The sequence below is a fragment of the Acanthaster planci genome, linkage group LG12 (genome assembly GCF_054643075.1).
Source record: "Acanthaster planci isolate LZ-2023a linkage group LG12, COTS_SCS, whole genome shotgun sequence".
Classification (NCBI taxonomy): domain Eukaryota; kingdom Metazoa; phylum Echinodermata; class Asteroidea; order Valvatida; family Acanthasteridae; genus Acanthaster; species Acanthaster planci.
In genome coordinates, this window is record NC_141788.1 from 4,343,356 (window position 1) to 4,366,112 (window position 22,757).

At 40.8% G+C, this 22,757-nt stretch overlaps 1 protein-coding gene across 3 annotated transcripts in view; it reads right to left on the reverse strand.

Moving 5' to 3' along the window:
• slc4a11 (solute carrier family 4 member 11) overlaps window positions 1-22,757 on the reverse strand; it is a 96,776-nt gene that overhangs the window by 46,103 nt on the left and 27,916 nt on the right. The window contains exon 1 of one of the 3 annotated variants that reach the window (XM_022251978.2): window positions 20,705-21,341. The exons of the other annotated variants lie outside the window; for them this stretch is intronic. Coding sequence (XP_022107670.1) covers window positions 20,705-21,086 — 382 coding nt within the window. The 5' untranslated portion in view covers window positions 21,087-21,341. Of the gene's footprint in view, window positions 1-20,704; window positions 21,342-22,757 lie in introns of those variants that run through there. 3 annotated transcript variants of the gene reach the window in all.

Genomic DNA, 22,757 nt, shown 5'->3' on the forward strand with positions numbered 1-22,757 from the left:
AACGAGGCATTTCATCAGCAATCCACCTCTCCATGAACCTCTTCGGCATGTCCCAAATTACAGTTTAGTCTCCTGATCACGTTCGACTGGGGAGAGAAAAATCCAAGCACCTCACTTCAACTTGCAACTCATCATGAAAAATAATGTGAAGCATCTGCACTTCTCCAACCTGTTTCATGTGGCCTGCACATGCATGCAGGCTATCTGAAATGAGTTACGAGTGAGGCAACAGCACAGCACCATAGCCTCTAAGCCTGGAGAAGCAAGACGATGAAAATTTACTACTTTTTTCAAATAGCACGTTCAGCTCAGAAATCCCCGGTCACAGTTTAAAACATGCACATAAAAACCCACGGATGGATCTGCATGGTGCATTTTTTGTATGGAATAGAATTTCCCCAGAGGATCCCCTTTTCACTTGAAATTCCAGAGGAGAATAATAAAAGGAGCACAACAGACAGTGAGAGATAGACAGACAGACAGACAGACAGACAGACAGACAGAGGGGGAAAAATGAACAGCTACAAATGCTGACTGTCTACTGCAGGCTTTACACATCAAGACAAAATGAAAAAAAAAGCTGAATTATGGGTTTAAGGATTCGTAAAGATCTAGGGTGTGCTTTACAAAGTCAATGAAAGATCCTAAACATCTTACGCCACTAAAGATTTCCATAAAACAGACAGGCATCAGTTTTTTTGTGTTTTTTTTTCAATTCTCTAGGCCTGTTACATGTGTACAGGACCAGACAGCATTTACCTGCACAGGAATAAAAAGATGCATGGCAGATATACCCATTGGAAACTTCATAATACATGTGTACTAGTTTTGCCTATTATCCATAAATTTTCTAATGAAACCTTACAGTACATGTAAAATTGGTTTTAAAAAGCCAGAAGGAAAGAAACAGAATATTATATTCCAGCAAATCAAACAACTTGTCTCCTAAATGCAAATGTATAAATTCAACTGTATATTAATCAATTTCTGTATCAATTTCATTCATATGACTTTTTATACACTTGTTGTATCATCAGTGTCAAGTGTTAATGTTGGCTTTGCATCATTGGTGGTTCCTTTTCAGATCTTTACATTTCAGGGATGCGGCCAGTCAGGTTCTTATCAAAAGCCTGAAAATTAGTGACATAGAAGCCTAAGGGTACCTTACCTTGGCCTGAAATTAGCCCACATTTCAAATGAAAGAGCCTGAAATCAGACCTTTCGCCTTAAAACTGGCATCCCTGTGATGACATTGACATGTATTTGAATGAAAATCTGTGCAAGGCCTATTAGAGAAACAAAATTTCCAGGGGCTTGGATGCAGGTACATCTAGTTTGGTTGAGCCCTGGCAAATGCACCACATTCGGAGTAAGTCAGCACATCGATCAAGTCGCAGTGGGGATGAAAATCCATGCATGTGCATCAGGTCGTACTGAGCAGAATGTTCTGCACTGTCATCACATGAATATTATCACAATCGTTCACTCAGCGTCAGTCAGTGTGCCTTGCAGCTAATGTGGCAGCTGCAGGCACAGATCTGCTACTGCTCACAAAGAGAGAAGCAAAAGGCCTGTTAGAATGCTACGGTAAGTCACCAGAACAAATGTTGTTTTCTTGTCAGCTGAAGAGGCTTCCATTTTGTGCAGAAAACCAAATGAGGTTAAAATGATGGCTCCATAAAAGATCTGCTCAGCGCGCAGGAAAAATGATGGAAGAAATACATGTAAGGGACTCATTTAAAATTTACAGCAGTCTTGCCAAAGTGTTGAAATGGCTATTTATGATATTGATTTATGTCTTTGCAAACAAGAGAAACAGGATTTGCTTGGGGGAGGGGGGCAGAGAACACACCAGGGGTTAGGGTGAGTAGGGCAAGTTTATTTGAAGGTGGCAAGTACCCCCCCCCCTTCCATCCCAAGGTCGTGCTGTGCTAAATCTGGAATGAAACTCATAAATTATCATCGCTGCCTGGCGCCAGTGCTATTTCTGTCTCTTTTTTTCTCACTGCCAGAAAGTCGCATCTCCATCCCAGAGTGAAATTGGATGAAAAGACAGCAATCAAATATTTACAGTATCACACGGTGTGTCCGTGCCTGCATGGCTGTACTGACTGGGGAAGATAGCGTGCCAGATTAATCATTCCTGACAAGTTGACAATGGTATTGTGAGTTGAATTAACACCAATAAAACTTGGTATGGCCTGTAGCAGGCTGCTGGGGCAGTTTTGTACATGCATGTACTTCCCACATAAAAGCTGTATCCTATTTATTTGCATTCCAGTCTATTCACAACACAGATTCAACACCGATATCCGACCCGAGCTGAAGTGCACCCCCAATTGGCGAAGGGAAGACAGGTGGTTACAAACGGGTTCTTGCATGGGTTCTGCGCGTACACAAAGACCATAAATGCTGCAATGAATTAGTTATGCATACTCATCGTGCTCCGCGTCAAACATGCATATACTTGCGCGCGTCATGGCACCCCTATGCGGTGAGTACCAAAAACAACACGCCCTCTTTTGTTTCGCTCGGAGCGGATTATTGGCATGATGGTAAAATGGATCAGGAAACACAGAAGTGGTAATGAAAACAAATGAGAATCCAGATCTGAAATTCAAATGACTGGCATTGGTAAAACTTGACTGTCCACAACAAAATTTTGGCACAATTTCAAAAATGTTTCCATTGTAGGGTAATCTTTGGCCACTAAAACTCTTGAAGCAAAAGTGCTCATTCACTGTACTTATTCAGTGCATGCTCAGTGTAGAAATTTAATGTCTCCTCAATGTAAAAAGCTGTCCTGTGGCCCTGGCAAAATGTCAACTGCTTCCAGGCAAGTGCCGTTCCCGACACCCACCTCGTGAACGGCAGACGTAAGACGTCAGAGACAGTGAAAAGCAGACAAATAAAGTGGAAGTGAATAGACACCTTGGCTGAATTATCCAGCCACTTGCTCTTAGGGTACACAAATTACGGTGCTTAAAACCGATACCGCAGATAAATACTGGGTATGCGAACTGTCCAGCAAATTGAAAATGTAAATAAACAGGAGGCTGTGCTGACTGACTGCAGATCGGGCAAAGCAGAGGGCAGTGGCAACGGGATGAAATGAAACTCATGAAAGATGAGGTGACCTGATGAATCCCATGCAGGTATTTTAATGTCCTGGCAATTCATCCTCTCAAAGATTTGCCCTACAATTTCTATTTGGTCAGGGTCAATTCTTGACCTCTGTTTGGGACAATCTTAATTCAGAGCGCACTCATGGCAACAAAACTCTGATGGGGCTCACAATCTGTCAAGGAGGCCGTTACCTAATTTGTCTATATTTGCATCAGCAGTGTACTGGTACCTAACGCAGAGCACCTGTACTGTGTTTGGAGGCCCCAATGGGGTAATTGCTTGGAGGTGTGAAAGGGTAAAGCCCCAGAGTAGGTATATTTGTGAAAGCAATAAATATACTAAGAAATAATGGAGAAAGACCCTGGAAATTGTTTAATTTGACAATGGATGACCTACATAACCTTATAATGCTGAGATTTGTGGTCACATGGCCCCCAAAAAATAATAGTGGAGAATCACCAGTGATGTTTTAACAGTAACGAAATGAGATCTAGAAGATGCTGAGTACATGAAGCTGTCTGCAACTGGAATGATAATGCACAAGTTTGCGACTGGTCGGCACCCACGAATGGAATTCCACACCAGACAGGTTTTCTACATTTTTTGTGGGTACCTAAAGTACAGAAATCGGGCAAAGGAAATCATTAACATACAAGTAGTACCCTTGCATGCACTGCACGAGCATATTTCATTTTATTTAATTCATGACATGGAAAACAGTACACAAGAAGAGAGAAAAAAAATTAAGAAGACATACAAAATACAATCTTTACACTTCCCACTGGATTATCAAAGAGAAACATGGTTTCAGTTGAGGGGCTCTCCAACTGATTAAATGGTAAAGTGATGAGCAAACTGCAGTACATGTACATGTGGAAACGGTTCTTTTGAACTGCAGTCAATTTGGGACAGTCTTGCTGCACTATATACATGTATCTGTATATACCATCTTACATCTTGCTAATACACTATGAACTTTCAACACCGTGAAAATGCAGTTTTACCATTAAATCACCGTGAAATTTTCGTCAAGGCAATGTAAGCCCATTTTCACGGTGGAACGTTGATCAGCTTGGGAGCGGATTAGGTCACAGCAGTTTCACAGACTTTTCACTCAACATCTTGGTAGCTTATGGTCCTATTGTTATTCATAACAGTACACCAGTCCAGCTTCCCACTGTGGAAGGTGTGAAAACAGCGGATTAACTGTCGAAGCCAAATAAAAGATTAGTGTGATAGACAGCCAGGAATTAGCGCAGCAGTTACCAACAAAAGGAGCGATTGAATACCCCTGTTTAGGTCTGGGCCTCCGGGAACCAGCGGAAACCTTGCATGAAGCAATATTGCGTGCGTGTTTTCGAAACCGTGATAGCGAAATGCGAAGGGAACTTGTGAAAACCACAAAACTTTCTTTCCACATGTTGTGAATGTAAAGCAGGTCTTTTGTGAAGACAGGATCCTGTCTTTCCTAGAAAAGACAGTATTTGATTTTTCCTTTTTTGAGCTGTGAGAAGAGATGGATACACGTACGATGGCTCAAATTTGCCGGATGCAGCTGAAAAGTTGATAAGCACATTTTGCTTCTGTAGAACCATGGAGGAAGGACACAATTTTTTTTTCAGCCCTAAAATGTGACACGATTCATAAAATTCCACGAAACTTGGTGTTAGATGTCACAACACCCCCTCCCCTTGACCACATACCAGAAGACATATGAATATTTCCAACTTTTGTGGGCAAAAGGCACATTGAGTGGTGAAATTACCACACCGAATTATGGAATTGCCAAAAGACTGTGAAACTGTATACAAAGTGGTGGAATAACAAAGCCAACAATGTAGCATCAGAGCGAGCGAGGATAGCAACGGCGTGTACATCATTGTCCAATCCAGCATCGTTCATGGACAGAGTTTGCCCGTGACGTTTTTCTCACTTGCCAGCCGGACCAGCGGTAATGGCTTTTTACTAGGCCATAAGCAGAACATCAGTCCGCGTCTTCCCCCAAATTTCAACATTCGTTTTGGCACTAGTGTTTTCTGCTCCAACATCATGCATAACAGTGTGCACTCGGTGCTGACTGTTGTTTAATTGTCGATGAGTAATCATAAATGTCCATGGGAATTATGAATTTCCAGAATATTCATGAGTATAACTCTACTCAAGCAAATTAAATATAAATCACAGATATGCCAGAAAATTGAAATAAATGTTTTTGTGAGGTGACATAATTTGTGGGGAGTCATTTTGCTGAAGTCCCTACAATGTTCTCATTCTGCTACAGGCCATGAAGTAGTGTATGAACAACCTGGCCGGGATTACACGTACATTGCAAGGACGCGAACATTGTGATTGGGGTGTTCAGTGTACATTTACACCTGTCACCACCACAGTAAGAAGACAGGTAATGGTACTTTTTATGAGGGATTCAGATAATGGGTCCGTAAAGCATTTGAAGGATTAGCCCACGGCAAATTTTTATGAGGAAGGCCCCCTAGATGGGCTCACTGCATTTTCACGGTGTTTTCACTTGACCTCAAGGTGTCGGCAAGGCCGGGGTCACATCCAGGATTATTTTCACGGTGTTTTCACGATGTGAACTGCTATGAAGTTGCGGTGAAAAAACAATTTCACAGTGAAACTGCAAATTAACTGCAAATTCATGGTGCTGAAATTCATAGTGATATTAGCAGGTTCCAAATCTGTGGCATATCGGATGTTTCCCTCACATGCATCTCCTCTATTTCCCCTTTAAAATTTTTCTTTTCTTTTTTGTTGTTGCTATAAAAAACATTCTGAAAACATCTGATTAATGACGGATGTTCACCCATATGGCCAGCACACAGCCAAGACTCAGCAGACTGGAAGATCTCAAATTAGAAAATCTTCAGCTGCGGACTCAGTCTTTGATAAGTGACATTCTTTTCGCTCTCGGAAGAAAAAAATTCAATCCAATGCTGGGGGACATTTACCTGGATTAAAATTGTTTGAAAGAAAACAAGGGGAAAAAACTCATCTAAAATATTCACAGTTGTTAATGCAGAGGGAGACCTGTGAAAAATATGCAGCTCGAATTTCAGGCAAAGACTCACTAGACAAACAGGGGGGATGCATTTTATGAATTTACAAAATTAAAAAGCAACTACATGTGCACGCAAGTCTAAAATTGCCTCAGTTTCAGAGTGGTCCAAGGTCTCTCAAATGTTAGTGAAAGAAACAAACCAGGCGCTGTTGCAGGAATAAAAAAATGCATGAAGAGATGCAACTGCAAAATTCAAGAAAACTTCATGGGAATGAATGACACAAATACATACAGATGCACAGCCACAGGCAGTGGCAGAGAAAAAGAAAGGGGGAGGGGCCTTAATTTTATGGGGGAGGGCCTGATGCAGGCATGCATATAGAAGTCAGAAAAAAGGGAGGAATTTCAAAGTGGCACAAGACTTCAAACAGCATTTTCTTATTTTGTAATGACTTACAAAGTTATGTGTACGTACACCAAACACAGGAAGTACAGGTGAATGAAAGTATCAGGAAATCAGCTGATGGATTTAGGTGTACCTTCAAACATTAGAAAGTTCTTGTTTGAGGCATGACCAACACAAAGTCACAAGACAGAGGCCACATGCACAGAGGAGCCACACCTTGCCATGACTCCTACCTCCACCCACACCCCCGCCCCTCAATTATGCCACCATCCATACTGGGTCCATTCTGCACTTCAAATCATGGGATTTATTCCAGTGATCCAGCGGGTGATTTCAGTCCTGACAGGTAGCTGCTATCATGCATATATGCTCATACATTGAGCCAAGTGAGAGAGAGAGAGAGAGAGACAGAGAGAAAAGAGGAGGAATAAGATTTCTCCAGAGCACTGCACCATGAGGGACAGCAGTGGACAGACTGCTGATGGACGAAGATAAGAGCATGGCTTCTGGGAGTCTATTAAAAGAACATGACTCAATACCTGAGGCCATGCAGGATCATCTCATACCACTTTAACTTTGTAACATCTTACTCTGCAGCAAGAAAGCTGAATTTTACCTACCCCTATGGATACACATATGCACATGTATATTACAGCACCAGAAATAACACAATTAGGCCTACATCTTAACAACACAAGCACGCATGAAAGGAACTTTACAGTATAAACAATTTAAAGCTCAAAACAGAACAAGTTTTAAAGATGCCAGGGACAAAGGAAACAAATAAACATATCATAAAAGGTAAACAAATGCAGGGGGCAACCATTGCCAGTATGTCTAGCTCAGTCGGTAGAGTGTTACTTGTATTAACATCAGCATTTGAAATGACAATAACATTAAAAAGTGACGCCCATCATGTCTCAAATCTTGGCATACTGTAGTACACTGTTCATTCCCTGCACATCAGTTGTTTGAAATATGTACTGGTACTACCCGTAGGCCTGCATGTTATATTGTATTTCAAAGAAAATTAATTTTCCTGTATAAAGTCTGTACTTTCTGCTCAGAAATTGTGTCAGAACAGAGCACATTCTGTATAAGCAACAGCACACTTCACATATACTCTGCAATGGTGACATCAAATGCCTCAACTTTCACTGTGATGGAGCCCATTATCTCCCTGCCCATAAATCCTGTGTGTTTTGCAAATGATCTTCAGAGACAATTTGGACCTGCTGTGATGGCCCTCTTTGTTCCAGAAACCGTAAATATTTGACATGGATTTTTTTGGATTGCCACAAATCTCTGGGGTTTTAATTTGCATTCCTGAAGTTTCATGGGGGTCCTGCACAGGCTGTCATGGCTTGACAACTACAAGACCACATCAGCAAAATCAGAGCCAGCATCATCTCTGGCTCTCCAATTAACCTGACTGGGAGTTTGCAACCTGCCAAGCACAACAAGCACGGTACAAAAGGAGGTCTGCTTAGTGGGATCGGGTTACCAGCCAAAATGTGGTATACATTTACTGTCTACTTCTTATGGCTGGTTCCCAGCTTACAAATTTGTTGAGCAATATTCTCTTCTCTAGGAATACTGGTTCTGAATTACCCTAGTCTGGAATGTACCGATAAGCCACAATATGCAAGTGAAAATTGATGGCATGATTTGAACAATTTTCCAGGGCAGCATTCTCCTTCTTCAAAAACACTACCGGTACTTGTTAAGGATTTTAAATGTTTGTGCAACAAATTTCCATAAATTTCATGATGGAATCAAGTCAGCAAATTCAAAAGTGAGTGTCCCCACAATGCCAAAACATGCCTGAGAGGGCTCAGACCTTCACCCAGTTCACCAAAGAGGAAGAGCTAAGCATAGCTGAAATTCTTGACACCAAAATGATAAAGGAGACCTACAGAACAGCCCACTCTCCCTTTAAGATCCTTTCCTCTTACACAGTACAGGCGGCAATCTGGAGCTTGTTAATGATTACAAATGAGTGGTCATAAACCAGAAGGCCATGATGTTCTGGTGTTGGTTTAAGCACTGGGCTACGTTTTAAGCCAGGGTGGTCTGGCTGTTGAATTGGTCACTCTGTCAACCAGACATGATGTTGATAGGGTCAATTAGCTTGATTTGTTTAACTTAATGATAATACCACTCTACAGAAAGGTGCACTTTTAAGCACTCTGCAGTTGACTCCAAAAGAGGTGAATGCCTAATGTAAGAGAGTGTGGATGGTTACAGATGAGCCCAGATTTATTCAAAGTGTGGAGACTTTGGCTGTTATCAATGAAGAGATTTTTTTTTAATGCAGACTGCTGGACTGACAAAACAAACCGTCCGTGTCCTGAAAAGGCTAAAGAGAAAAGAAGATTCTTGAACCATGGGGGGAATAAAACATCCCTCCATGCATGAACGTTACAAGGGGGCAAGGGGGGGCATTTGCAACCCCCAGAAAACAATTAAAAGGGTTGGGGAAGGAAGAAACGTCAAGAGAGGTGAATTTGACAATAAAGCTATGCGATTTGACGCTCTTCCACTGTTAATGGTTAATCTAGTCACAGCTGAGGTATTCTTTAATACCCCCATGGGAAATTGTCCCCATGGAATGAGGGATTTCCCTTTTGAGAAAAAATCATGGCCACGCCCATGTCTTGAACGTTTGGACTTTGAAAATTTGGGCTTATCTTGCATGTAATACAGTGAATGTGCCACTGCATTTAGTGTGCCTGCACCATTTGAACTGTAACAATACATGCATGTATATGAACTTGACACAAAAACTGCAAAAAAGCAGCTGTTCTGTCATGTTCCAATGGAGTACACATACATGTACATTGTACAATATAGATGCAAGATGTTTTCACAATTAAGATAAGAACACAAACATTACAGTCACCACATGTAGCTGCCTCTGCACTAAAAACAGAGCCACTTTAAAAAAAAAAACACCTTTAAGAACCAAGAATTAAATTCAGATTCGTGTTGGAGTTTGGCTCTGCATGATTAATCAGGAGATTTACAGCAGCCCCAGTGCCTCATTTCATGCATGACTGGCAGGGCTAATGAAAAACATGGGTTTGTGCGTCACTCATGCACAATTTTGGGCTGTCTTCAAGCCTCCAAGTCAAAATCATATGTCTAACAGATGGAAGATAAGGTTGTGTTGATTCTGATTGTTTTTATCATCTTAATTATTCTCTTGTCAATATCTTCTTACATGATGTTATGGGAGACTATTATGGGAAAATACATACTGCCTGATTTATCATGGTATACATGTAGATAATCTCTTCTTACAGCTGATGCAAAGCAAAGAAGGAAAAGCAGATGTACATGTTTACTCATAGAACTTGGCTTATGCAGATGTGAAATCATACAAAAATAAGATCTAGGCATATCAGGCATATAATCTTCACGGTGAGTGTATTTTTTTTATTAAAACCACATTCTTGATGTAATTTTTTTGATGACATTCTTGACGTAATTTTTATAAACTTACATTTTCCCCTGTTTGGTAAAATCAACTCAGTCTTTTTGTCATCCCCTTTCAAAAAAATGTGTAGTACATGTAGTAAAAAACGGTTTTGGTTTTTGCAATTAACAGGTCTTTCTAGCACTTGCTGTTAATTTGGTGATATTGATACTTGAAAGGAAAGTTTGGCAATGTCTATAAATAGCTAAAAATATCTCCAAATCGAAATTTTCCATAACTTTTCTGAAGTCTCCAAAATTAAAATTCAGCTTCCTCCCAAAGGTATGGTTTCGAATGGAGCTCTGCAGGCCTACAGAGTCAGATGTCAGTCATATTTCTGCTAATCCAATAGAAACAGCTGTCTCCTGCAATACAGGAGGACTTATATTTAGCACCTGTACTGCAGAGAGTTCGTCTACGGACTCTGCTGGGCCCAGCTTGACAGAAGCTGGGGGAAAGAACATGTAATGGATGCACAAGTAACAACCCAGGCATTCTGGTTGTTAATCTTTGCTGGGCTGACCACTGAGAGTATGGTACAATGCAAAATGTACATTCTGTGTGCCCAGTCTCTACCCGACACAATCATCACAAAATTACATGTACTTGCACTCTCTCAGATCAATTTGGAGTTTAACCGGTAAGCCTGGTAATTTGAAGTTTGAATTTTCATGTCAACTTGCACAAAAGCATCCACATATTATGAAAACAAAGACTCAACATGTGCATACCAGTAAGCTATTCTGTACACTCCAAACAAAGCATACAAATTACGCTATTTGTGCCAGCATGTCTACATATGTATGATATCCTTGTAGCAAATGTATATTTATTTGCTTTGATGGCAACATACATGTATGTGGAATGTGCTGTTGAAAGTCACTTTCAATATAACAGCTGGGTCATATGGATGATGAAAGTGCACTTGGGAGACAGCTTTGAAGCCTTATATGTATGCGGGAAGCCTAACGGGAGTCACATCCATGATCCCTTTTAGCCTTGAACTCAGTCAGGCATGATGGGAGACAGTTGAAAGGCATGGTCAATATCATCATCTCCTTTAATATAAAACTGTGCCAATCAGCATGAGACGGGGCTCTCAGTCCCTGTCAACATCTTGTTCCGGTGGGGGAAGGGGGGGTTGCAAAGCTCTTTGTGCGGGTAATTATGCGGCAGTTTCATCGGCGTTTAACAACTGTAGTGAGTACCTTAATTCCCCCTTGGATGGGCATTGGATCCATCGCGACAGTTTATTGTTCAGCTAACAGCTTGCAACTACAGCCAGCAAAAAGACACTGACACGACAGTACATCCAGCGATGGTTACTAGCGAAAGCATAACTGACCTCTACATTACAACTGAGATTTGATATGGTTATCACGAACACAGTCTATCATGGTGTCAGGGAGTACAGTCAACAGAATTTACAGTTGTCTGAAATGTTCAGTAAAACCGAGGAAGAAGACATATATAAAAACTCCAATTTTGCACTGACAAATACATGCACATGTACCATGGCTTATCCGTCTTTTCCCACATATTTGGTCTCCATATCTGCTGCTCCAGTCAACCAAAGTCTTTCCAAATAGTTCTGTAATGTTAGATTAGTTGCAGTTGAGCCATCTGCAGGCTATGCACCCAACAAGGTGCCTCAGTCGTCAACTGCTTGAAATGGGCATAAAATGTGTGAGAAGAAACCCATGTAGTCAACTACATGGAATGAATATCCAAGAGTGTAACTAGAAACCTGTCGTGGCTGAGGGACTGCTTACACGACAGGAAAAAAATCCAGTCCTGGGATACTTCTTGCTGCATACGGTACATGCCCGCTACATTCTTTCATCCCTTCACTAAAGCAATACTTCTTACCATATGAACGAAGCAGAACAGGTACTGTATTACAACAGTTGTCGCTGTGACCCATTTGGAACTCCGTCATCATTTCATTTATTTCAGTTTTTGGGATGTACTTTACACAGAATGTAATGACATGAAAAACACAAGACTGGGGGAAACTAAATTTTATCTCTTTGTTCCACACTAATTTCTATGTAAGGAAATTGATACTTGCAATATAGAAATTTTTAACTTTTTTAAATACATGTACATAATTTATGCAATTTTTATAACTGAGATTCTTTCTAATCCTGCAAATTCCTGAAATTATGCTACAAATGTACATGTCTATACTCAGCTTCTCTGAACATGTATAAATCTAACTCAGTATTTCAACCTGCATACATGTACATAATCATACATACTGTACCTCTTAATCTTGATTAAGCCAACGATTCCTGTTGTCAGGCTTTTTTTTTTCTAATGTTGACTGAACCGAATGATGCACTTCTGTTCAGGGCTACATTTGATCAATGTTATCAGATATTCTGCAGGAGATTTTTTGTTTTGTTCACAAAGAAGAAATGTTCTTGCAAGTGAGGGTGCTGAGTAACAGTGTCTCAGTCGTTGCACACTTGTGGTGAACCAACCTTGGAAAAATTTTTGCATGGTGGGTCAAAAATCAAAAAGGTTTTGTTTCACATTAACTTGAAGACTGTGCTGCTCCTGAACTAATTGCTTCCACACAAACTCTGCACTACATGTTCTGAGGTTTTCAAGAGAGAATGAGAACATGAAAAGATCAGATTCAAAGATGAAAACCCAAATAAAAGTAGGGCCTACATGTAGGTAAACCAAGACTCAAGATTTCAGTTATCACCCTAAAAACACCTGCAGAGAAGTTATGCAAATGAGCCTTTTAGAGCTTTACATGCAATCAGCAAGAGCACAGTTCTCTCACAGATGGCTAAGATTACCCAAACCCTGCACTAGATTTTTTGTGCAATGAGCAAAAATGTAGCAAAATTAGCAATTTAAAACCTCCAAAATGTGCAATCATATAAACAGGAAAAAAAACCTGAGAAATCACATCCCTGCTCGACTTGGTTATTATGCTTGAGGATGGACGTGTACACAAACACCTCAACAAGAGGGACTTGAACCCCTCATAATAGAGTCACATCAGTACCGGTAGTTACAAACAAACCCCGGTGTCAGGAAAAAGAACCTTCTGAAAAGTCTACAGTGCAACAAATAGGCCTATTGAACCAAAAATTATACTATCAAACACCTCACTGACAAAAAAAAAGGAAACTGGAGAGTGAAAGAAAGGAAGCCTTTATGCATTCACTCTAACTGGAGAAATTGCCCAAATATCACCAGCTGGAGAGTTCATATTGAAGATACTCTTTGCTAGATCATTCAGATTGGTTTGATCGAAAACTCATTCCATTCTTTCACCTGTTGTTAGGCATACTGCTGAGACATCGGGCAAATTTGTGCCAGAGAGAAGACACGCATGCATGAATGAGTGAGTTGGGGCAAAACTCGGTTTGGTACAGTGAAGCCATTATTGATTGGCCGCTAGAAGCCCCTCATGGCAATAATCAGAATCACAGGAATGCCTGATCAATCCACTGCAATTTATCTAATATGTGGAAAACTGGCCTTCAGAACAACATGGTTGTCTTCGGTGTAAGCAAAGCAATGGTTGAAAAGCAAATGATCAAATCTTTGCTAACACTGAAACTTCAGCTTTGTTTCATTTGCTCAAAAATAGGCTGAATATTGTTGAAACGTTTTGTTCAGTCGATGAAGGGTTTAATGAACAACTTGCTTAATTGCTCTTTTAAGGATCACAACTGATAATTATGAACATACTGTAGGGTAAACAATAGACAGAAAAAAGCACTTTAAATTTAGAACTTTGAGAAACAGCATCACCGTTAAGAAACAAAACCCAAAAGGGAACCGAATATACAAACAAGCTATCCACAAGGCCAAATATCGCTTGTGAAGCATTTTTCAGCTTCTCTTAATCATAACTGCCCTGACAGTAAATAAATCCTGGATCAAGTGTTTCCTTCGGAGGCGAGTAAATAGGAAAGACAATCACCTGCCTGGGATATGCTCCACGCAAAATTCAACTAGAACACCCCACAGCACAAGAGTACATGTACCAGACCCTAGAGCCTCAAAGCACCAGGTGATATGGTCTTCATCAACCAGCCCGACTATTATAGTTTTCACCCAAGGGCAATCTTTACTTCATTTTGTTCTACTCTTCCACAATTTTTTTTCTGTCTCTCTGCTTGGTATTATATGACTGAGATGCCTGCAAGATGGAAATATTTCTTGTTTGATTGCTTCTCTGGGTGATCTTGTTATTCAGCAGCTACAGGGAAGAAGTGTATGCCAATAAGTCGAGGTCAGTTTTTATGAAGTGGTTCCAACATTTGGGGGGGGAACTTGTCTGCAGAAGTGTCTGATTGTCATAATTATGACTGAAAATCAAAATTAAAAATACCAAAAACAAGATTTGAAGTTTTAAGTTTGTTTGGCTGTTCAAAATAATATTTACTCAGTGATCCGATCGTTTCAGTCTGTACAGCTGTCCTAAAACTTAGATACCCACATTTAGCATCAGCAACAACCTTTCACAAGCACAGTTTTCATATGAAACAAGTGCATCCAGCTTGATTTTTAACTCTGGTTCCCAATTGCTTACGCATCTGTTGGCCTACCCAACGTTGTATTTTGAGCCTTCCAACCCTCCATTGTGGTCTCGTCCCCAAAGACAGGGCATTTTTAGGGTAGCAGGGAAAGGCACAGCATCAAGCCATCACCGTCACCTAGCCACTGCCCAGAAGCAGACCGAATTTCATCATCCTCAGCAGTGAACAATCCAGCCATCCTCTTCAGCTGTTTCATCTTTTTGAGGAGACGGTACTAATCAGGCAATGAAGATGGCACCGGCGCAGCATCCTTACCGTGCATCAACTTACCCTACCCGGATGGGCTCAGCTCTGGTGGCTGACCCATTTTTGAGCCTCCGGTTGTACCCTCCCGCAAGGCCTCATCCTTGAGAAGACTGGCACACAGGGCAATGGACAAGGCGCGCCATCAAGTCATCACCCTCACTGATCCACAACCCAACATGACTCGCCGAGGCATCCGGAATTCCAAATTAAAACGGCAAGAGGAGGAGAAAAAAAAGGGCAACATATACGTATGAGCTGCCCACACAAGCACACACTGAGGAAACACTTCAAATGCAAGCCCCGATTTTCTGGGGACCAAAACTGGAGAGGCAAAAAGCAATCTACATGTAGGTTTCCCTGGTGCATGCATACAAGTCAACTCCACACCTGCTTAGAAGAATTTTTACTGTCAATAGTGGTGTAGAGGACGACGGCTGGAGCCTGATTTTTTTCTTCTCAGCAGTAGTAAAAGTAGAGGGGAATCCATTTCCCTGCCATAAATCTGGAAAGATTAATACTGAAGGGAATTATTCTGATAATTTTCTGGAGAGTCCTGATGGCTAGGGTACAAATACATTGTAAAATTGGCCCACGTCTGCCAGAAATGCTGAGAGCTGTCATATCCATCTTTGTCAGCAGAAGGAAATTAATCCAACTGAACAGAATGATAAACCTGAATGGCTCACAATATGAGGGTATTCTTGAGCGGAAAATGCCAGAGATGAACATGAATTTTACAGTATACTACTGTTTCGTAGGGCATTCTGTTAATGCACCACAAAGGATACCGTAAAATTTATTTGCCAGGGCAAGTACAGGTACTGTACCTCAAGAAAGGAACTAGTATTGAGTTTGAATGAAATTCAATGCAATTTTCTGTTTGTGACTGCACACATATGCCAAATTTATGTTCCTCCAATTGATCTGTGCCCTGACAGAGCCTGCTAACCACTCGACCTCCAAATTATTGGTTCACTCAACAGAATCCGCACAATGCAGATTTGAAAGTATGACTCATGAATGCAAATAAAAGGGAAAAACAATTAGGTTTGAGGTCTGCCCAACGTAATTTAATGAGATGAACATGAAGAACAGAGAGATATACAGACTGAACATTACCTTGATCTCAATGTGTTCTGGACTTTGAAATGTCTTGTTCCTTTTTTTGGGGGGGTCTCCAGTAATTTACTTATTTCTTTTTCCTGCGCTACATGTATGTGCATTTATGTACATGTATGTCAGGGTCTTAAATATGGTCAGCACTTTGTACCTGTCTAAATTCTGTGGCTATGGCTTGTAGTAATGTATACACCTACTGGAAGTGGATTCAGCCTCTTCCACAAGTGCATGTGCCTTGCTAGCCCGATAAGTTGTTAGCCATAAAAAAAGGCATTCTTGTAAAAGGGTGCAGTGACCCAATGTGTTTGTCACTTCCCTTCCCACATTGGAGCGCAAGACAGAGCTTGACATAAAAAAGGAAAACATCATGGACTTTTATGAAAGGCTCACCTCAGTTGCATTTTGGAGACTCACTTATCTGTGGTCACCCTAGTCAATATGATTGGCTCACCTGGCTCAAGACAAAATTCGGCATTAGGGTCTAATGAAATCAGGGTGTAATGCTACACCCCACAGGTCTGCTTGCCGGGAGAGAGTTGAGAAAGCTCCGGTAACTGATCCTGAATTGATTAACGTCTCCCTAAACAGCCTGGCATTGTTTGCCTCCTTTTTCTTTTTTTTTTCACCTGGCTGAGGAAGATTGAATGCAAGGGGGCTTTGCATGGGGAATAAAAAGTGAAACAGGATGAAGACTGCAACGGACACCGAGGGAGGCAGTATTATACAGAATGAGAGGATTGAGTGCAAGGAGAGGGATATGGGGAGAGATACTAAGCGTCAAATAAGGAGAGAAAGTTCTGAGAGATATGTACATGTACCTGCACTACCAGATCAAGGCACTTTTCAATATTCAGTTCCCTAATATGGGCGATTCACAATAGCAATGCGTTGGCCAATCACAATGCGCGAAATCTGTCGGCCGCTTTCCAAACGCACATTGGGTCGACAGATTTTGCACATTGTGATTGGCCAAGGCGTTGCAAACTCTTGGAGGCGCGTTATTGTGAAATGCCAGTATTTGCAAGGAAAGATTCTATAACGTCATTTTCAGCGGGCTCTGAGACTGTAGTGGTGTACTCAATTTACCTGTACATGTGCACGATTGCGTATCTATAATTATCCTCGTAATGATCAACTCTGCTCTTACATCTGTCCGTATGTCCCTCTGATGGCAGAATGCAAACAAACAAATTGGGTCAAAGTGTCCCGTAACACATAACACAATCCCGTAGCGGGTACACTTTCAGCAACATTGTACATTTATAAATCAGAGGCAGGCTGTCTTCTGCCAACATGGACAAATGCATGCACGTGCCTATGTGAAAGACTACCCACCTTTCCCCAATGATTTTAGTCTAGGCATTTCAATACTGCTTATCCAGGGAGCCGAGTGAGGCAAAAAATTACTTTTTAAAGACAGCAATGAAAAAACAAAATCTAAGGATGGCGTACAGTAATAATCAAGAGCATTGCCAAGTCACGTGCTTGTATCTTCTTGTGGATAAATTTGCTCTGACCTACCAGTCAAATAAAAATGTCAGAGAAATTGGATACATATACAATGTAGTCAGAGTCCCAAGACCAGATTTTTTTTTATTTTTAGGTTAATGATAAAGTCATTTAAACATGTGTGACAACACACAAGTTCCTGCCTGACGACAAAGATTTTAGGATGGCGAAATTTTATTCAGTTGAAAAGAGTAAGGAAAAGGTTAATGTGCATTTCAGATAAGCATCAGATGTATGGATACATAAATACAACTACATGTGGATGAAGAGCAGCGGAGAAAGAAATGTTTGATGAAGGACATTTTCAACAGAGAAGAGAATGACATTTTCAACAGAGAAGAGAATGACAAATGATAAGTTGTCTCATGACAAGAGAACATTTGTCATGATTTAATTCCACCCCCCCACAAAACCTCATTGGCTGACATTCGAGTTGGCTGGATATCCAAGAATGCATAGGCAAGATTCAGGTACATGTAGTTGTAAAGCAAAGGCCGCGGATGATTTCCAAATTCTCCTGCAAATGATTAATCACCAATTGAACCCTTTCCTTCCCAGGATGTGAGCTGTGGGAATATTTGTAGTGCTGGCAGTTAGAACTTGAAGATATGAAATATTTTGCTGAACTAGTGTTCTCTGGTCAAGCATCTATTACTTAACACTGTTACTGGAGTGGATTTTTACCTTCTCTAATTAGGTTTTTACTCTGGTTTTAGTCTTTGTCTTTAATTTCTTCCGGTTTAAGTGTGGTTTAAATGTGTTTCTCTTGTCCTCATGATGGATGCTTTATCTTTCACTATGCTTTAGCTACGCTTTTACACCTTTTTATAATCCTTTTTAATGAACTACCTCATGTTGTGGCACAATAACTATTTTTCTTCCAATTTTTAGGACATTTTTAGATCCTTTTTAAATCACTGTGAAATGTTTCTTCAGTTTGGTCAGTGACCAAATTGGAATTTTCTTTCAATGAACCATTTAAATCAAATACTATTTTGTCTCTCTATAGATGAATCGGTAGAAGGCCCTTCCCTACACATGCACCATTTCTTGTACGGCGATGGCAAAGCATGGTGCAAACAATTGTTCCGAAAAAAATAAGAAAAACACAACTTTGAGCAAGGTTTGCACAATAGATGACTTAATGCTAAGCTGTTGCTGAGGAGGGAATTGTGTGATTGATTGTATTTGTTTTTGTTTTATCTTTTTTCTTTTTAATCATTTGAGTAAAGTCTCCTAACTGGGCAGAAAAGTGGACTGGTTTGAGCCAATTTCAGAGTCACTGGTCAATACTATTGCTACTGAGTTCTTAAACTTTGAGTTCATCACTGACTGGTAGCAATCTCCCTTGTGACTGGTCTCTGCCTTCAGCATCGATCTCAAGACTTTCAAATGAAAATGCTCCTTCTGACAATGAAAAGAAACATTGCCATTTTGGAGTTACATGTATAAAACGCTTTATTTCTTGATCATATAAAGTTTTTGATGTATTACAGATAGAGGAATACAGATGTACATTTGAGAGTTGAACTTGCTATTTTGACCTTTTTTGGGTGGGGGGGTTAAGAGTGCAAAGCATTAAAAGACAACCAAAGTGCAGGCACGGTCAAATTGACTATTCAGGATGTAAAATAGACCTCTATTTGGCCTATCAAAAATAAAACAGTAAAAGGAGAGATAATTACAGACACCTGTTAATCCCCTTTTGATAGCTATCCCCCAGCCAAACTTTGACATGCCCCCGGCAGGACATGTACGCCTTTTACTTTATCACTGCTTTTTTTTTTTTAATCATGAGAGAAAGTGTGTGTGTCCCTCTTTATTGTATCTCTTCACTAATTTGGCAGGAAAATGTCATGGCTTGTAAGACTTGTAAAAGGAGAGGGCCCAGGGAGGGCGATGGTGATGGATATACATGTAATGGGAAGACATTCAGACTCAGTACAAATGCTGCCATTTTGTTACTCCTGGGTAATACAAATGTAAAGGAAGTCCAACGCATCATTGCAAAAACATTGCCATTTGTGAATGATGGCGTCTGATGACCTGTCAAACAGGAAACATCTCCCATGTTCTGGTGCAGGCGAGGTTTACACTGGGCCTGAGATCCATCAAACTGGGGGCAGGACATAACAAGCGAATGAGTGTGATCAGCCCCCATTTGTAGGTACTGCCTCATCGTTGCTATAGCTACATGTACTACGGTAACCTGGAGCTTCTAAACCTCCTCTATTGGTGGTACTCGTTGCTGCTGGGGAGAGGAAGGGGGAATCAGTCTCAGGCCAATCAATCATTTGACTGGCAGAACAAGTGTGGCGCCAACGATTAACAGAGACAATATAATTCGTAATACTCTTGACAGGAGATACTGCATGACGGTCACGTACAGTTAGACCCTGTTATTTCTGTGCTGCCTGTAGGCTTGAAGGCAAATTACTTGAAAGCCAAATCAGTGTTAAGTTCACTTCAGTTTGTGATGGTTACTTTGGATTCCATGTCGCACACACTGCAAGTCTGGATCAAGTTTGTTTTATCTTTTCCACAGTGGAAGAAACAGAATCTGCTAATTAACAAATTACAATTACAATAAACCCAATGTGTTTAAAGTTCCCCTCTCTAGTGCATGTAAATTATTACTGTTTACACACTGTATCCTGCTACTTCTAACAATGTTTTGAATGTTGTGTGACAATGTAGACTGAAGATAATGTAGATGTGCTCCAGTGCTCCAGTAAAGGACATACCAGTACTAGGGTAAACTATTTTTTGTACATGCGCAACCTGGAATAATGTGCAGACAGGTGCACTTTTCACATGACAAGTATCACAAGTTGTGGGTATATTTTAAGGCAAATCAGCCAGCCATTTTTAAAAATGTGAACATTAATTTGTCTGAAGAGACATGAAAGGTACATGTACGTATACATGTACAATCTCTATGTACAATGTCTTTGGCTACACATGAACTGGTCCGTGTATTAATCTGAAATTGTTACAAGCAATCTCTATTGTAAAGTTCAATCAAGAATACTTTTCAACAACCAAACTGAAGGAACCTTGGATGAATGGCTATAAGATGTCAAAGGAAAGATACATGTAGGCCTACTCCATATTTTTCAACAAAACAGATGCATCAGTGCAAAAGAATAAAGAGGTCAATGTTGATCAACCATTACTTAACTTCCACCCCAAAAATGTAGCCCTGCCCCCCTGGGCATCTGCAAACCCACCTCCGTTTTTGCCAGGTACCAACATCTTCAGCCGGCGGGAGTGCTGTGACCGGCTCCACAGGCTCTTCCTCTTCTGCTTGACGACGTCCCCATTATTGGACATGGTCACTGTGGTGGTGCTGGCCACTGGCGGGGGAGCCGAACTGGAAGGCACGTCGTTGTTGTTGTTATTGCAGTAGATGGGACAACTGCAGGTACACTCTGCAGTGGTCAGTTCAAACTCCTGGAGGATGTCAGCAGCTCTGGCCCTGCCCGTTTCAGTGGCCAGTATTTCCCTAGGATCAGTACTGCTGCTGCTGTCTTCCCTGTCTCCATCCCCATCGTCACGGTTACCCATCCCATTCCTGTACTCATCCTCCTTGATGGTTTGCATGTGTGTCATGTGGAATGGTCAGCTGTTTTGCTAAACACACTACTTGTACTCAATGGCAGTGTCATAAACACACGTGCTTGTTGGGCGAAGAGTACAAGGCAAAGCCAGCTACGACAGTCGACGTTCCAATTGAGCTGTAATCTCCCTAACCACTGCACTGGACCGACCAACAGACAAAAAAAAGCCCCAGCCAGCTGAATGCATTACAGCCTCGCATCCTGAGCCAAGGGGATATGAGGACTGTACCATTCCTTTAGTAGGAGTGCAGGTCCCACTAGCAATGGATGGAGTGGAAGGGGGACGTAGAGGGGAAGAAAGAAAGAGAGAGGAGATCGATGTTTGTTGGCCATAGTGCGAATACTAGTGAACGTTGGCGGAGAGGCTCTTGATGGCCCTCGGCAGCCCGGTCTATGGCATACACGTACCTGCTCAGTGTCTCTAGACAGGATCAAATGTTGGGGTCCTAATTACATGTACTTGGCTGTTGTAAAAGGAAAGTTTGAGACACAGTACACTGCATGAATAATCAACAAATAAATTATTTGCTTAAACTGGGGTTGAAATAACTGAAGCATGTACTTATTTGATGACAATCAATTAGCTTTGTAAATGGACAAGCAGTGCAGGAACTGCTGCAAATACATGGAAATATCCAGCAAGTGCACTTTTAAGTTGCCAGAAAGGAATCACTGAAATATTAGATTTGAAGGAGCATTCTGTTAATCTGTTTGGGAGAAAAGGCACTGCTTCCTCTTGGGCATTTCCATATTTAAGAAATTTAAATGACTGCAAATATTGAAGCCTATCAAACACCATCCTCCCCCAAAAATTTTGTTAAAAGCTATCAACTGACGAGACTCTTCAAATGAATACTCCTTTGTGCAACTTCATCAGTTTCTTTACATTTCAGTAACCATTATGAAAAAAAAGGAAAAAGCAAACATGGCAAACAAAAGCTTAATGCCAGCCCCAAAGCTGGTGACAATGACTTCTGACCCTGAGTGACTCAAAACACAAATTGAACAATAAGTTAATAAAATATGTTGCCCTTTCAGGGAATCCATTACGTGTAATTTCTGTACAGCATGCTCTGGCAACTGGGTGAAACGACTTTGTTTCTCATTTCAAAGGACAATTCCCGAACAAAAACAATGTCCTGTCAAAACAACCATTTGTTCAACAAACATGGGACAGTGTTTAGCATTTGGAGGAAAAACTCACGGTTTGAATTCATTCAAACTCGAGGATTATTAAGGAACAGTTCAAGCACATTGAATCTCTTCAAAAGATTCATTTAATTTGCCAAGATAATTTGATACAAAAGCAAACAAACTTTTAGCTTCATGTTACACTGAAACATTAGCATGGGCAGGTGGATAAATGTTCTGTGTGCTGTTAAAATATATTTAGCAAAAAAAAAAAAGGGTTGAAGGATAGTCAAACAAGCAGTTAATTTTTTTGGCCCACTCTTGTGTAACAGTCTGCAAGTGATTGCCAGATTAAATACACTGTAATATACATACATGTACATGTACCTACTTGTTATATGGTGTGAGCCGCCCTTTAAATTCCTATTGCCGGGCAAGTCAACTTCCACAGGTCTAAATTAATGCCACTGTTTACAACAGTTGTTTGTGGACAAAAGTACACAAGAGAAAGATATTTTCTCCAGCTGACCAG